General features: G+C 39.0%; 1 protein-coding gene across 3 annotated transcripts in view; it reads left to right on the forward strand.

Annotated features, from left to right (window-relative positions):
* The window catches only part of YWHAE (tyrosine 3-monooxygenase/tryptophan 5-monooxygenase activation protein epsilon), a 54,693-nt gene that overhangs the window by 35,551 nt on the left and 6,267 nt on the right, over positions 1-12,875 (forward strand). For all 3 annotated transcript variants that reach the window (XM_078437579.2, XM_078437577.2, XM_078437578.2), the window contains 3 exons: positions 6,065-6,264; positions 10,355-10,461; positions 11,122-11,328. In XM_078437579.2, the coding sequence (XP_078293705.1) occupies positions 6,065-6,264; positions 10,355-10,461; positions 11,122-11,328 (514 nt within the window). The remainder of the gene's footprint in view (positions 1-6,064; positions 6,265-10,354; positions 10,462-11,121; positions 11,329-12,875) is intronic.

Genomic DNA, 12,875 nt, shown 5'->3' on the forward strand with positions numbered 1-12,875 from the left:
AAACCTTAATCTTGTCCATCTCCATCAGAGCTCTAGGGTGGCCAGGTCCATTGTCATTGAGCAGTAATATTTTGAAAAGGAATCTTTTTTCCTGAGCAGTAGGTCTCAATAGTAGGCAAAAATAGTGAACTGTGTTGTAAACAGATGTGCTATCATTAGGCTTTTGTTCTCTTACACTGTACAGGCAGAGTAGATTTAGCGTAATTTTTTTGAAGATTATATTTTTAGTAATCTCTACAACCAGTGAGGGGCTTGAACTCAAACCCTGAGATCAAGAGTTGCATGCTGTACCGACTATGCTCGCCAGGCACCCAAATTTAGCATAATTCTTAAGGGCTGAGGATTTTCAGAATCGTCAGTGAATATTGGCTTCAACTTAAAATCACCAGCTGCTTTAGCCCTACCTAACATGAGAGTCACCCTATCCTTTGAAATTTTGAAACCAGGCATTGACTTCTCTTTAGCTGGGAAAATCTTAGATGGCATCTAATAATATAAAGCTGTTTTATCAACACTGAAAATCTGTTGAGTGTAGCCACCTTCATTAATTATGTTAGCTAGATCTGGATAACTTGTTGTAGCTTGTACCACAGCACTTGCTGCTTCACCTTGTTGTGGAGAGGACTTTCTTCCCTTAAACCTCATGAACGAACCTTTGCTGGCCTGACTTTTCTTCTGTAGTTTCTTCCCCTCTCTCAGCCTTCATATAATAGAAGAAAGTTAGGGCCTTGATCTGGATTAGGTTTTGGCTTAAGGGAATGTTGTGGCTAGTTTGATCTTCTATCCAGACCACTAAAACTTCTCTGTATCAGGGATAAGGCTGTTTTGCTTTCTTACTATTCATGTGTTAACTGGAGTAGTGCTTTTCATTTCAACTTCAAGAACTTTTCCTTTGTATTCACAGTTTGGCATATTGTTTGGCATAAGAGGCCTAGCTTTTGGCCTGCCTCAACTTTCACCATACCTTCCTTACTAAACTTAATCATTGCTAGCTTTTGATTTACAGTGAGAGTTGTGTGACTTCCTTTTACTTGAACACTTAGGGACCATTTTAGGGTTATTAACTGGCCTAATTTCAATATTGTAGTGTCTCAGAGAATAGAGAGGCTTGAGGAGAGAGGGAGAGATAGTGGAGTGTGGGGTGACAGGACATGGTACTGAAGATGAATAGCAGGTTGGTGGGATAGAACACATCATTTATTGTTTGCCATTTTATATGGGTGCGGTTTGTGGTGCCCCAAAACAATTGTAACATCAAAGATCACTGATTTTTTTTTTTTTTTTTTTTTTTTTTAAATTTTTTTTTCAACGTTTTTTATTTTTGGGACAGAGAGAGACAGAGCATGAACAGGGGAGGGGCAGAGAGAGAGGGAGACACAGAATCGGAAACAGGCTCCAGGCTCCGAGCCATCAGCCCTGAGCCTGACGCGGGGCTCGAACTCACGGACCGCGAGATCGTGACCTGGCTGAAGTCGGACGCTTAACCGACTGCGCCACCCAGGCGCCCCAAGATCACTGATTATAGATCGCCATAACAAATGTAATAATAATGAAAAATCAGTTTGAAATATTACGAGAATTATTGAAGTGTGACACAGAAACATGAACTGATGCTGTTGGAAATACGGTGCTGAGGACTTGCTTAGTACAAAGTGGCTACAAATCTTCAATTTGTAAACAATGCAGTTGTAAAACAAGGTATGCCTACATAACATGGTTGCATTTATATGGAATGTCCGGAATGGTAAATCCGTAGAGATGGAAAGGAGATTGGTGGTTACCTAGGGTTGAGAGAATTGGGGTATATGTGGGGAGTGATGGCTAATGGGTATGGAGTGTTTCTTTTTCAGGTGAGATGAAACTGTTCTAAAACTGATTGTGGTCATCGTTGCACCACTTTGTGAATATACTAAAAACCACTACATTGTGCATTTTATTTATTTTTAAAAGTTGTATTTTTTAAAAATTTACATCCAAATTAGCATATAGTACAACAATGATTCCAGGAATAGATTCCTTAGTGCCCCTTACCCATTTTAGCCCATCCCTCCTCCCACACCCCCTCTAGTAACCCTCTGTTTGTTCTCCATATTTATGAGTCTCTTATGTTTTGTTCTCCTCCCTGTTTTTATATTTTTGTTTTCCTTCCCTTATGTTCATCTGTTTTGAAGATTAAAAGTCCTCATATGGGTGAAGTCATAATGATATTTGTCTTTCTCTGACTAATTTCACTTAGCCTAATACTTCCAGTTCCATCCACGTAGTTGCAGATGGTAAGATTTCATTCTTTTTGATTGCCAAGTAATACTCCATTGTGTGTATGTATACACACACACACACCCCCCACATCTTCTTTATCCATTCATCCACTGATGGACATTTGGGCTCTTTCCATACTTTGGCTATTGTTGATGGTGCTGCTGTAAACATTGGGGTGCCTGTGTCCCTTTGAAACAGCACACCTGTATTCCTTGGATAAATACCTAGTAGCGCAATTGCTGGGTCGTAGGGTAGTTCTATTTTTAGTTTTTTGAGGCACCTTCATACTGTTTTCCAGAGTGGCTGCACCAGCTTGCATTCCCATACATTGTACATTTTAAATGAGTGAATCATATAGGTGAAGATCAATGAAGCTGTTGTTTAATAACACTGGGTAACTGCTGCTTCTGTAATTGTACCATAGTCTTTTGTGCATAGTTTGTGGCTTTCTAAAATGAAAGGAGTGATATACTTAATTGAATCGGATTGTAGACTATCACTGAGTCCTTTAATTCCATTTCCCTAGGGCCCTTGGGTGGCTCAGTTGGTTGAATGTTGGACTCTTGATTTTGGCTCAGGTTGTGATCAAGCTCTGCAACGGGCTCCATGCTGAGCCTTGATCCTGCTTGGGATTCTCTCTCTCCCCCTCTGCCTCTCTCCACTGTTCACGTTCTCCCTTTCTCTCAAAAATTTTTAAAAATCTATTTCCCTCTTCTTACTGTAAAAATATTGTTAAAATGTTGAAAATTTTAAAGCATAGAAAGTGAAGGAAATGCAAATTATCTGGAACAGTACTCAGACCTATCATTGTTAAATTTTTGGTGGTATTTTGTGTATAGTTTTTCCATATAGTTGCAAAGTCCTACAATTTAAAACAATTGTCTTTTGGTGTGGCTAGATTAATTTTTAAATTGCTTTGTTGGGGCCAATATAGAAAACTAATTACTGATTCACTTCTGAGGAATGTTTAATTTGTTAGTTTTTTGAAAATAAACTTGTATGGAAGTGATCTTGAAATTACCCTCTGACTCCACTGGCCCTGAATTTAGCCCCTTTTTTCCCTAAATGTTTGTTTATTTTTGAGAGAGAGAGAGAGAGAGCGCGCGCGCGCGTGCGCGCACATGAGCGGGGGAGGGGCAGAGAGAGAGGGAGACACAAAAATGGAAACAGGCTCCAGGCTCTGAGCTGTCAGCACAGAGCCCAACGCTGTAACTCACAGACCACAAGATCATGACCTGAGCCGAAGTCAGACGCTCAACTGACTGAGCTACCCAGGCGCCCCCCCCCCCCCTTTTTTTAATGACTGTAGTTAAAAAAAAAAAAATGTTCTGGGGCACTTGGCTGGCTCAGTCCTTATAGCATGTGACTCTTGATCTCAAGGTGGTGAGTTCAAGCCCTGTGTTGGGCATGGAGCCTACTGAATTTAAAAAAAAAAAAAAAAAAAAAAAAGAATGCTTTCAGGCTTCCACAAATGAATTAATGGTTTTATTACTGTGCTCCCTACTATTTCTTTCATGCTTCAGAATTACATTAAAAAATTACTTAAAGTATAATTTATATATGATAAAATATACCCCTTTTACATATACAGTTGACTCTTGAACAACAACATGGGCTTGAACTGAGCAGGTCTACTTACATGTGGATTTTTTTTTTCAATGAACCAGTACAGTACTGTGAATGTATTTTCTCTTATGGAATTTTCTTTATAACTTTTTCTCTAGCTTACTTTATTGTGGAATGCAGTATATAATAGATATAGCATACAGAAATATGTGTTAATTATCAGCAAGGCTTTTGGTCAGCATTCGGCTATTAGTAAAGTTTTTGGGGAGCTACAAGGTATACTTGGATTTCTGACTGTGCTTGGTGCCCTACTCTTGTGTGATTCAAGGGTTTATATTGTACAATTTAGTGTTTAGATAAGTGTAACCACCACAGTGGAGCAATTTTCTTACTCCCCAAATTTCCTTTACACACAAGCCCGTCACTTCACCCCTATACCTTGGTATAACCACTTATTTGTTGTCTTTATAGTTTTGCAATTTCTGTGACTTGGCTTGAGTGAATTATATAGTCTTTTTTGGTCTGGCTTTTTTCAGTTAGAATGATTTTGTAATTCATCTATCTTGTGACTTTTTGTTTTAAAATTTGTTTTTGTGCGGGTTGGGGAGAAGGAAGTGCATGTGCCCACATACGTGTGCGAGCAAGGAATGGGCAGAGGGAGAGAGAGAACCCCATGCAGGCTTCTTGTCAGTCCCAAGAACTGTGAGGTCATGACCCACGCTGAAATTAACAGACTTAAAAGGCTGAGCCACCCAGGCGCCCCCTACATGTTGTTATTTGTATCCGTAGTTTATTTTTTTATTCTTGAGTAGTACTCCATTGTATACTTAGACTTTTGGGTTGTTTTCACCTTAGCGTTTTGAATAAAGTTGCTGTGACCATTTATTTGTGTGAAGGTCTTTGTTAAGATACATTTTAATTTCTTTTGGGAAATCTCTAGTAGTGGAATTACTGAGTCTTAACAGGGTTTTCTAACTATAAGAACTACCAAACTTTTCAAAGACCTTACTATCTTAATGTTTCTATTAATTTTCTGGTCCTCCCTAAAGTGTAATTTTTTAAAACTTATTTTCCTGGGACAGCACATAATTTAACTGTTAAGGAGTGTTTCATAAAGTTACCATCTGCATCATATTTTAGAATATGCTTATGCTTAGAGTGTTAATGTATGCTAAGGGTATTTGTTAAAATGTAGATTCTTGGGGTCTTATGACCAAAGATTTTGAATCAGTAAAGAGCCACATGGTGATATGGCATTTAGTCTTTTCTATTTAAAAGCATAGTTTTAGTAAATATATTTATTGGGTTAGTATTCATTGAGCTGTTTTTGGTTCTTTGCATTTCTCTGCATTGTTGTTCCCTGTGTTTTTCTTTAAACTTGGGGATCTCCTAAGGTTTATCTGGGCCCCTTTCTTAGCCCGCCACCTAGTGGTAACAAATAGGAACCATCAAAAGTTTTGCTAATGAATGTGTAGGAGATGGACAATTTCTTTCTAAAGGTGGAAGGATGGAAACATCCAAAGTTACGTTTGGTTTGTGTTTGTGATTTAACCAAATGGTCAAATGTGTATGTTTGCTATATGAATGAATATTCTTTTCTCCCATGACATTTTTTGAAATAGAATTTATTTGTAAGAAAAAATAATTTAGAGCCTGTAAATTAAAACAAATTTTCTTAATGCTTATTTTTGAGAGAGCACGCCCATGAGTGGGGGGAGGGGCAGAGAGAGGGAGACATAATCTGAAGCAAGCTCCAGGTTCTGAGTTGTCAGCACAGAGCCTGATGTGGGGCTTGAACCCACAAGCTGTGAGTTCATCGTCTAAGCCAAAGTTGGGGGCTTGACCGACTGAGCCACCCAGGTACCCCTAGAGCCTACAGATTTTTAATCTTTGTCTTAAACTGCCAGCTCAATTATTTTTACTGGGAAATGGGCAGATGTGCTTTCCTAGTTCCCTTATTTAATGAGACAGATGCTTCTAAGCTGTATTGAGTTAGGTGGTATATGAGGTTTTGATTCCATAGATCTTTTATTACAGATTCTCTTGTTCTAGGCTCTTAGTGTACTTTCTTTTACATGATTTTTGGTTTTTTACTCCTTTCAGGTTTAATGATTCTAGTTATTTTTGTTAAAATTCTTACCTTTTTATACTAGTTTGACAGAAAAAAAGACCTATTGTGAAGGGATTTTGTATCAACAAAACTTACTTTGTAAGGTCTGATTTCACTTTTCCCTTATAGAAATGGTGGAATCGATGAAGAAAGTAGCAGGGATGGATGTGGAGTTGACAGTTGAAGAAAGAAACCTCCTATCTGTTGCATATAAAAATGTGATTGGAGCCAGAAGAGCTTCCTGGAGAATAATCAGCAGCATTGAACAGAAAGAAGAAAACAAGGGAGGAGAAGACAAACTAAAAATGATTCGGGAATACCGGCAAATGGTGAGATTATCATATCCTAGGCTTCTTTAGTTTTTTTTTTTTTTTTCCCAACGTTTTTTATTTATTTTTGGGACAGAGAGAGACAGAGCATGAACAGGGGAAGGGCAGAGAGAGAGGGAGACACAGAATCGGAAACAGGCTCCTAGGCTTCTTTAAAGAAAGATGCCTCATGTTTTGGATATTTTATTTTAAAGCTCGGGGCATCTGGGTGACTCAGTCAGTTAAGCGTCCAATGTCATGCTCAGGTCATGATCTCATGGCTTGTGAGTTTGAACCCCACTTCGGGCTCTGTGTGCTGACAGCTCAGAGCCTGGAGCCTGCTTCGGATTCTGTCTCTGTTTTTCTTGCCCCTCCCCCGCTTGTGCTCTGTCTCTCAGAAATAAACATTAAAAAATTTAGTAAAATTTTATTTAAGTAGTCTCTAAACCCGGTGTGGGGCTTGAACTCATGATTCTGAGATTGTCACATACTCTTCCGACTGAGCCAGTCCGGCGTCCCAGGTTTTGAACATTTTATTTTATTAATTTTTTAAGAATTTTTAAAAAGTTCATTTATCTTGAGAGAGAGTGAGTGAGCATAAAAGCAGGGGAGGAACAGAGAGAGAGAGAATCCCAAGCAGGCTCTGCATTTACAGTGCAGAGCCTGATAATGGGTCATGAACTCATGAACGGTGAGATCATCTCCTGAGCCAAAATCAAGAGTCGGACACTTAACTGACTGAGCCACCCAGGTGCCCCTGAACATTTTAGGTCACACTGTAGTACACATGTGTAATATAAATTTTATACTTGAATGGATTTGCATATTTTACTTAACCCAGATTATAGGTCATACAGTATTTCAGGACAGAGGTGAAGAACTTTTCTCTGGAAGCTATAGAAGGTGCTCACTTTTGAGCACCAACAAGTAGAAACTAATTTAATCTTGTTTTTATTGTAGTTAACTGCAAAATACTTCATTGAGTGACTTGAAAGAACCATTCAGGACAATGTAACAAGTATTTTTGTGCCTCTTATGTGCTGCACAATTTGCTAGGTGCTATGGGTGTAAAGAGGAGACAAATTCAGGTTACTTTGCATATGGAGGTTCAGTCTAGTCATTGTTTTCTTAATTGAGTAGGAAATGTTAAAGGCATTGGACATTATTTCTTGAAGTTATTGTTTCATGTATTTTATATATAAATGGAATTTTTCATACTGTGAGTTTTGGTCAAAAAAGTACCATAGCCATTGATCTAGGTCAGTGGTTTTCAACCAGAGGTGATTCTACTGCTCAGAGGGCATTTGGCAATTTCTGAAGACATTTTTGGTTGTCACAACTTGGAGGGTGCTGTTGGCATCCAGTGGGTAGAGACAAGGATGCTGTTTGCTGAATACCCTGTGCATAGAACAGCCCCCTATAGCAAAGAATGATCTAGTCCAAAATGTCAGGCTACTATTGAGAAAGTGATTCTTGTGGAAGAGAAAGGCATATAAACACATTTTGAGTACAGCGAGGGAAATTACAGGAACACTCAAAAAGTAGCATGGGGAATGAATTTGGTAGGGAGAGGGAAAAGGGCAACTACATTTATTATCTCCACCTTTGTTGGACGCTGTTCTTGAGTGGGGAGATATTTATTAATACACATAATTGTGCAACATAGGGTATTTATTTAAATTACCCTGTAAAGAATAGGTATTAGTCTACTTTATAGATGGGAAGACTGAGGTTTTGAGTGACTTAAGAGGTGGTAAGCTGATATAGGGGCACGCCTGGGTGGCTCAGTCAGTTAAGCATCTGACTTCGGCCCAGGTCATGATCTCACAGTTTGTGAGTTTGAGCCCCGTGTCGGGCTCTGTGCTGACAGCTTGGAGCTTGGGGCCTGCTTCGGGTTCTGTGTCTCCCTCTCTCTCTGCCCCTCCCCAGCTCATGCTCTCACTCTGTCAAAAATAAATAAACTTGGGCGCCTGGGTGGCGCAGTTGGTTAAGCGTCCGACTTCAGCCAGGTCACGATCTCGCGGTCCGTGAGTTCGAGCCCCGCGTCGGGCTCTGGGCTGATGGCTCGGAGCCTGGAGCCTGTTTCCGATTCTGTGTCTCCCTCTCTCTCTCTGCCCCTCCCCCGTTCATGCTCTGTCTCTCTCTGTCCCAAAAATAAATAAAAAACGTTGAAAAAAAAAATTAAAAAAAAAAAAATAAACTTAAAATAATTTTTAAAAACAGGTGGTAAGCTGATATCAGTGTGCCCATTAATGTCAAATATATTGCAACAAGAGTATGGATTGTCAGTAGAAAAGTTTGGTGTCTCAGAGGAATGATGAAATGAGAAAGTTAAGCTTAAGTGGCAGAATTCTGTGCTAAATTGTGGGATTTGGGCTAAGTAGGAAAGGAAGCAGGAAGCAAAGAGAGGGACTGATAAATTGGGGGAAGATGAAAGATTCAAGAGGCTGGAGGTCTTGATGTGTCTCTAATTAGGAATAACAGGAATAAAGAAGTAAGGAAGGAAGTTACAATGTAGTAGTGAAATAGAATTTAAGACTTCTTGGATAAAGCAGTTCAGTTAGAGATGTTGACAAATAGGTCATGGAGTTGAGATCAGGGAACTGTATTGAAAGGAACATGGGTGATAATACCTTGGTGTGATACCAGGAATTGGAGAGGTAGCCTGTGAATGTGGTTGGAAGGCCTGTAGAGATCCACTGATAACAGATACTGAAAAATTAGGTCACAGAGGATGAGCTTCCAGAGAGGAGCTGTTTGGAGTAACAGCAGCCAGTCATACTGAGTTAGTGGGGAGCTAAGAGAATTCAGAAATTTTTTCTCTTAGAATAATTGCTACTTGAAAAGCCATGAGGGAGGTAGTTCATTCAGGAAAGAGCTAGTTTAATTTAGGATCTGGATGAGATTATAGGAGAAGAGAGAGTGGGAGGATTCTTTACAATGGAAAGGAGGTTCCAGAGGGCATAAGAAGAACTTGGAGAGGTTCACCAGTGTCACCATGAATTAATAGAAAATAGAGACTAAGATATATGTATGTTCATTTGGGATATTCATCTTTGGTATGATAAATTGAGATGAGTGGCAATATTTACTTTGGTATACAGAGTTTTAGTGCTATAATTTGGCTGTGGATCTCTGCCACTTATGGCTGTTGAGCACAGTAGTGGTTAGGAATGTGAGCACTGGAGGCCAGTTGCCTGGGATTGAATTTTTATTCCATCCCTTATAAACCATGACCTTAGGTTTTCTAGCCTGCTTGTGTTCACATCATAGCTCTGTCTCTTGTTTTAATGTTTGTTTATTTTTGAGAGAGAGACAGACAGTACAGGCAGGGGAAGGGCAGAGAGAAAGGGAGACACAAAATCTCAAGCAGGCTACATGCTCTGAGCTGTCAGTGCAGAGCCTGACACAAGGCTGGAACCCATGAACCTCCAGATCATGGCCTGAGCCAAAGTTGTATGCTCAGTAGACTGAGCTCCCCCAGGTGCCTCAAGATTTTTATTTTTTATTTTATTTATTTATTTTTTTTAATTTTTTTTAATGTTTTTTATTTATTTTTGAGACAGAGAGAGACAGAGCATGAACGGGGGAGGGGCAGAGAGAGAGGGAGACACAGAATCGGAAGCAGGCTCCAGGCTCTGAGCTCTGAGCCATCAGCCCAGAGCCCGACGCGGGGCTTGAACCCACGGACCGCGAGATTGTGACCTGAGCTGAAGTCGGATGCTTAACCGACTGAGCCACCCAGGCGCCCCAAGATTTTTATTTTTATGTAGTATCCATACCCAACCTGGGGCTTGAACTCACAAGCCGGAGATTGAGAGTCCCATGCTCCATGGTGTGTGTCAGCCAGGCACTCCTGCCCCCCGCCCCCCCCCCCCTTTTTTTTTTTTTTTAAGCACTTAACAGCATGGAGAAAGAAAGAAGGTAATTTCTGTAACTTGGGAGATAACTTTTCTGTTTGTTTTTTTTTTTTAATCAAGAGAGAGGAAGAAGGTTTGGAGAAAGATGTATATTCTGTTTACTATGGCTCTCTTCCTTAAAACCAGAGGGAGAATGTGTCATAATTTATGCAATCTCTTAGACTTAAACAATTTTTGACTTTTTTTTCCAGGTTGAGACTGAGCTAAAGTTAATCTGTTGTGACATTCTGGATGTACTGGACAAACACCTCATTCCAGCAGCTAACACTGGCGAGTCCAAGGTTTTCTATTATAAAATGTAGGTTCTATACTAGAAGGGAAAATGTGAGATTAAATGTTGGCTCCCTTAGAATTATCACTTTCTCTGTGTAGGTGTTCAACTTTAATAATAGCTTGTTAGAAGAATAGTTACACGGGAAGAATGATTTTCAAAACTTAATTTTTGAGTAATCGTTTGCAGATTCACTGCTAGTGAACAATTGTTGAGTTTAAGATGGTCAGACTACTGTGAAAGTACTAGGTTTTATTTTACCTGTTTGCATTTTTGTGTGGAATTAGCCCCCAGCTGTATAGTAATACATTATTACATAGCTCAATTTTAACATTTTATGTACAAGTTTTATTTCATGATTAACAAACTGTCATGCCATTTTTGGGGGAACCACTTCTCATTTTTAATTCTAGTCATTGACAAATTTGTTCATTTTTGAGGCTTTTCAGTTGATTTCTCTAGTGTTTTGCTTCTGTTTGGTAATATGAACTCTGAGGGGGAAAACTAGATAGACTAGTCAGTCTTTCCTGAAAGAGACTTTGTGAAATTACTGAAGTATACTTGTTAATTATTGATATATTTTTGTCACATACTTCATTTTATAGAATATAGAAAAATTGTAACAGTCTACTTTCATTTAAAAAGCATTTTTCTTAATTCTGTTTGTTTTATTTTGTTTTGTTTTAGGAAAGGGGACTACCACAGGTATCTGGCTGAATTTGCCACAGGAAATGACAGGAAGGAGGCTGCGGAGAACAGCCTAGTGGCTTATAAAGCTGCTAGTGATATTGCAATGACAGAACTTCCACCGACGCATCCTATTCGCTTAGGTCTTGCTCTCAATTTCTCCGTATTCTACTATGAAATTCTTAATTCCCCTGACCGTGCCTGCAGGTAAGTTATGGAAGAGAAACAAAAGCTCTCACTATGAAAGTGAAAAAGTTACAAAGGACAATTGTTTCTGTTTTGTTTCCTGGGACTGCCTTTGTATCCTTGGCCATGTACTAAAGAATTCTTTTGGCTCTTAATGAAACTGCTTTGGATGATTTAGGACAGACCTTACCTAGTTTGCTAGGATAGCAGTTTTGGATGTTGATGTGGAAATATTTTGTTGATAGGTTGAAAAAATTTTTTAACTTGTTAGTGATAGAGTGAAATGAGAGGAGTTGTAGTAGAGTTATTTTAATGTTTTTATTAGCTGTTAGTCCTTGTAGGCATGCTTTTTAATATAGGTATGCTCTTAGTTGTACATATTTTGTAATTTCTATTTTAATATGAACAGTTCTCCAGCTTTGTATGTTAACAATTCGCCCATTTGTATTTCAGATTGTTCCCAATTTTTTCCCTAAATTTATTTACTTATTTTGAGAGAGACAGAGGGCAAGTGGGGTAGGGGCAAGGGGAAGAGAGAGAATCCTAAGCAGGCTCCAACACTGTGAGTGTGGGAGCAGAGCCTGATGTGGGGCTCAAACTCATGTACTGTAGGATCACGATCTGAACCGAAACCAAGAGTCAGATGCTCAACCAACTGAGCCGCCCAGGCGCCCCGCAATTTTTGAAACAGATAGAAATTTAAAGGATATCTTTATGTACGTGGCTTTTTACTTGTAAAAATTACTACAAAATACAACATGAAGGTTATTCTAACCATTTTGTTGTATAATTGGATGGCATTAAGTACACTTACAGTATTGTGTAACTGTCACTACTGTTTCTAAAACTTCATCACTAGAAACAAACTCTAACCACTAATTCTCCATATCCCCCCCACTATTGCCCCTTCACAGTGTCTGCTCTCTGTCTTTGTGAATTTGCCTATTTTAGGTACCTCATAATTGGAATAATGTATTTGTTGTTTGTAACTTAGAGTATTCTTGAGTATATAGGAATCAGATAGATATTCCATGAGAGATTTTCCTGATGGGAGGTAGATTCATTTAAATGCAAACCGTTATTTATTCATCTAAAAGCATTCTAAATGCCTAGTTGAATTTGTCCAAACATATACAGGTTTTAATGAAGAAGTTATAGCTATCTGTCAGCTAATAGTATTGTGCTCTTTCATTGTTATTCTCTAGTTTAGGCTGTCCCACACATCACTTTGATTTAAGTCTTATCCATGTCTTTGCTATTACGCATTTGCTTTAGTCTTAAGCGTGCCATTCATGCTCTTTTCCTACTTTGAAGATGAGTTCAGATTTGTCTTCCCATCCCCATTTCCTCATCCTCTAGGGTTTCCGAAGCACTTTCTCCAGAGTAGCATACTTCTTTTATAATAGTTTTATGTGTCAGTCCTCTATTCCTAGATGTTTTAAGTTCATTGTGGACTGAGATCGCCTTTTTCTTCAGTTTCTCCACCAGTGTCCTGCTTTACTTGGTGCTCATTATATACCATACTCCGTAAATGTTGATTTTATTTCTTTTAAATTGCAGCAGATGGC

The sequence above is a fragment of the Panthera onca genome, chromosome E1 (genome assembly GCF_046562875.1).
Source record: "Panthera onca isolate mPanOnc1 chromosome E1, mPanOnc1 haplotype 2, whole genome shotgun sequence".
NCBI lineage: Eukaryota > Metazoa > Chordata > Mammalia > Carnivora > Felidae > Panthera > Panthera onca.